The 3,460-nt window shown below is 42.1% G+C and overlaps 1 protein-coding gene across 1 annotated transcript; it reads right to left on the bottom strand.

Annotated features, from left to right (window-relative positions):
• Positions 1-1,002: 1,002 nt before the first annotated feature.
• Positions 1,003-2,109, bottom strand: LOC122641597. Its single transcript, XM_043834884.1, has one exon. It carries the CDS (start codon positions 1,973-1,975, stop codon positions 1,274-1,276), a length of 702 nt encoding a protein of 233 aa, XP_043690819.1. The 5' UTR covers positions 1,976-2,109; the 3' UTR covers positions 1,003-1,273.
• Positions 2,110-3,460: the final 1,351 nt, after the last annotated feature.

Genomic DNA, 3,460 nt, shown 5'->3' on the forward strand with positions numbered 1-3,460 from the left:
TTTTTTATTTTATGAAAATGATAGAATAACTTTAATTGCTATATTAAAGTCCAAAGATGAATCTCTTTCCCATGGTCTTACCCACAGAAAAACTCTCTCTCTCTCTCCATCCATAGAAGTCTGAGGTCATGGTCACAGGCACAGTCACAGCCACAGCCACAGCCAGAAGAGGCTGTCCTTTTCCTTGAAAAAGGTGACCAAAGACGGCACCCAACTCAACTCTCACCCATCGTCCATCTTCATGTTGTTTTGTTTTCAATATCCCCATTTCCTTTTCCATACTCTTCAGAACTTTCTTAATTAATTACAATATTTCGTCTAATCTTTCTCCTTTTTTTCTTCCTTTCTTTCTTTGTTTGTTGTTTCAGATGCAATGCTCTCTACCTCTCTGTCTCTTGGTCGACCACTTCCAATGTTCCTCTATTTCTTAAGATAAAGCACAGCGGCTGCCATGAGGGACATGATAATTAGACTATAATTAAATTGAGATTAATTGAGACCCCCCTTCAGCCACTAACCCGTCACTCCATAATCACATTTAGTACTTGCTCTCTAGTACTCTCTGCCCAGTCTCTTACGGCCCTCCTCCTTATCTAATATCTAAAGGTTAAGGGCTAGGGCCCCTCTCCTTGTTGGGTTCTCCCCAAAACTCTCATCCAAGTACTTCTCTCTACAAAGTAAAGGATCACTAAGCACGCATGCATAAGTGGACCATATTGTTTTCTCCAACAATATCAGGAACCAACCCTACCTAAGGGACCTTATTCTTTTTACTATGTTAATTTGTCCTATAATATTTCTATAAAGTTTCCAATCACATACATCATCTTCGCTTAACTACTGCGTGTAAGTTCATCGGATAGAAAAAAAATATCAAAAGCTTCAGAGTTGATGGAACGAGTTAAATCAAGTCCTTTAACCTATCTCATACTAGGTCGATCGATCCAATCATCTACTTAATTATCACTCGTTAATCCAATAAAACATCTTCTTTCCTGGGTATAACTCTGATTACATTCAATTAACAAGAATTTCTTAACATTACCACTAACAGACACAAATGGATTAAATACAATTTCAAGTTTCTAAACACTGCCCAACCACCATTAGACAGACAAGAGAGAGAGTAGAAGGAGAAGGGATCAAATACTATGTAGAGTAGAGAGAAGTAGGCTTGGTACTACTCAGGCTCAAACGCTGCAGAGTGATTTTGGTTCACCCATCCGAATCATTGCCCAAGAAAAAAATTATAATAGGACTATTAATTTGTTCCTTAACCAGCGAACCCGGTCTGACTCCAAACTGCATCACGAACCCGGCTCAAATCCCGGCCCTTGAGGGTTCGACCGACTCCTTCCAGAACAGAAGTGGCGGTCATCTTACGGGTTCTCTGATACTCCCGAGCCAAGTACTCGTGCGGTGGAACCCTCTCTGAGTCACCATCATCAAACCCGTTATCCGAGTCATGCATCAATTCTACTGAGTTAACCCTCAGAATCTTGGGCCAATCCGGCACGTTCACCGGCGCTGACGTCGCCATATGGTGTCCATTCCCACACTGCGATGCCACGCCGTCCTGACTTCCTCCTCCTCGGGATTGGTGTACGATCCTCCTCGACGACTGTGCCCTTCCGCTCCCGGAATCATCGACGAAGGCCATCGACAGCCCACCCCTCGCCGCGCGCTCCTCCCTTCCACCACTACCAGTCCACCGTCGATTACGAGATCCATGGGAACTCCAACCGTTGGCGGTGGTGGACATGGGTGGTGATGGGTGCCTCGTGTTATTTCGATCATCACGATGATCGCTCAAATCCATGTTTTCCATATCATCCACCATCGACCACACATCCTCTTCCACTAGCTCCGATACATCCGTGCCGTTCCCGTTCCCATGACCACCACCACCGTAACCAAATGTCTCCAGTAAACGCTCCTGACGACTACTCGTCCCAAGTTTCCGGCCCTTTGCCATCAATGAATCAGGAACGAATCACCACCTGGCTTGGCTATGCCCTGCCTCTTCTTTATATCATTGTCAGGTTTCCCGGCAGCCGGAATTGGTATTTACCGACGAACCACGCCGGAATACTAGGCTGACATCCCTAAGGCACTAACCATAGAGGCTTATAAGCCTCCTTTACCTATAATATTAAGTGTTGTTCTCTACTCTATATGAAGCTGAACTTCGGAAACCCAGGTGGGTATATATAATATTTCAACAAATTCATATCTTCCTTCGCTGTTTTACATTTCATTTGGATTCGGGTTTCATTTCCATTGCATTTCATCTGAGTTCCCCAAACTCATCATTTCTCCAATCAAATTGGACAGAGAGAGAGAGAGAGAGAGAGAGAAAGAAGAAATATGTGTAATTCTCAAAATTCCTACCACGTTGGACGCTCTCATTCTTGAATGATGATGAACCAGGCAGGCCAGAGTTGGGCCCACTATAACCCAATTCATCCAATCCGAGCCTAACCTCCACGTGGGTACGTGAGGGATATACCCCAATGACCCAAAGAGTCAAAACTCCTTCGACCATGATTGAAACTGAAAATTGGAGACATTGGAAAGGGTTGTGAGAAATAAGTGGCACTGGTAGGTACTCTTCTTCTTCCTTTATTCAGTTTGTTTTAGTGAAAAATGCTTGACATGTTTGAGAATGGACAATTTGAATGGTCGGACCCCAAGGTTCAAGATAATGGAATCATGGACAGTATTGATTCCCTTTTGATTCTATAATTTTTTTGTTATAGGAATCAATATGTTAAAACACGGAATTAGGAATTGAATCAGTTAGACGGGGTGTCAATCAGTCGATTCAGTTTGAGTTGGTTTTGATGTGGGAATGCTAAAATCGAAATCAAATCGATAAAGAAAGTTAGGTTTCCGGTTTACATCAGTTTTTTGTATCAATTTGTTATTGGGTCGGTTTCGATTTTGGCCCAGTTTGGGTTTCTGTTTACCATACACATTTATATATAACTCTAGAAAAAAATATGATTTTTAATGGGTTTCGGATTGTTATTGGTTTCTTATTGGAGTGGATTGGTATGGTTTTGGATTCTTTCGATTTTTTGGTTTGGTTCGGTTCGCTTTGGGGTTATAATCATCTAAATTGAAACCAACCCAAAAAGACTCGACTCAGTTCGGGTCAGACAATTTCAGTTTGCTTCTGGTCAGTTTATCCGGTTTGGCCCCAACTTTTACACCCCTACAGCTAGTGCCAATTTGTATCTAAATCGATCGGAATCATCAGAATTGAGCGGAAAAGATTATTGACTAAAAATAAGAAACAATGACAAAAATTAACATGAAACCAGAAGATTCAAAAGAGGGTTGTAGAACTCGGTTAGAATCGAGAGTGGCAGCAATCAATTACAATTCAAATAAGATGATTCACTTGATTCGATTCTAATCCCTCGAATTATGGTTGGACCACCAATCCTGATTCCTC

The sequence above is a fragment of the Telopea speciosissima genome, chromosome 10, assembly GCF_018873765.1.
Source record: "Telopea speciosissima isolate NSW1024214 ecotype Mountain lineage chromosome 10, Tspe_v1, whole genome shotgun sequence".
NCBI lineage: Eukaryota > Viridiplantae > Streptophyta > Magnoliopsida > Proteales > Proteaceae > Telopea > Telopea speciosissima.

What these genes read in the sequence shown, in the direction of transcription:
- LOC122641597 (XM_043834884.1), bottom strand. Translation starts at nt 1,975, where the DNA reads ATGGCAAAGGGCCGGAAACTTGGGACGAGTAGTCGTCAGGAGCGTTTA.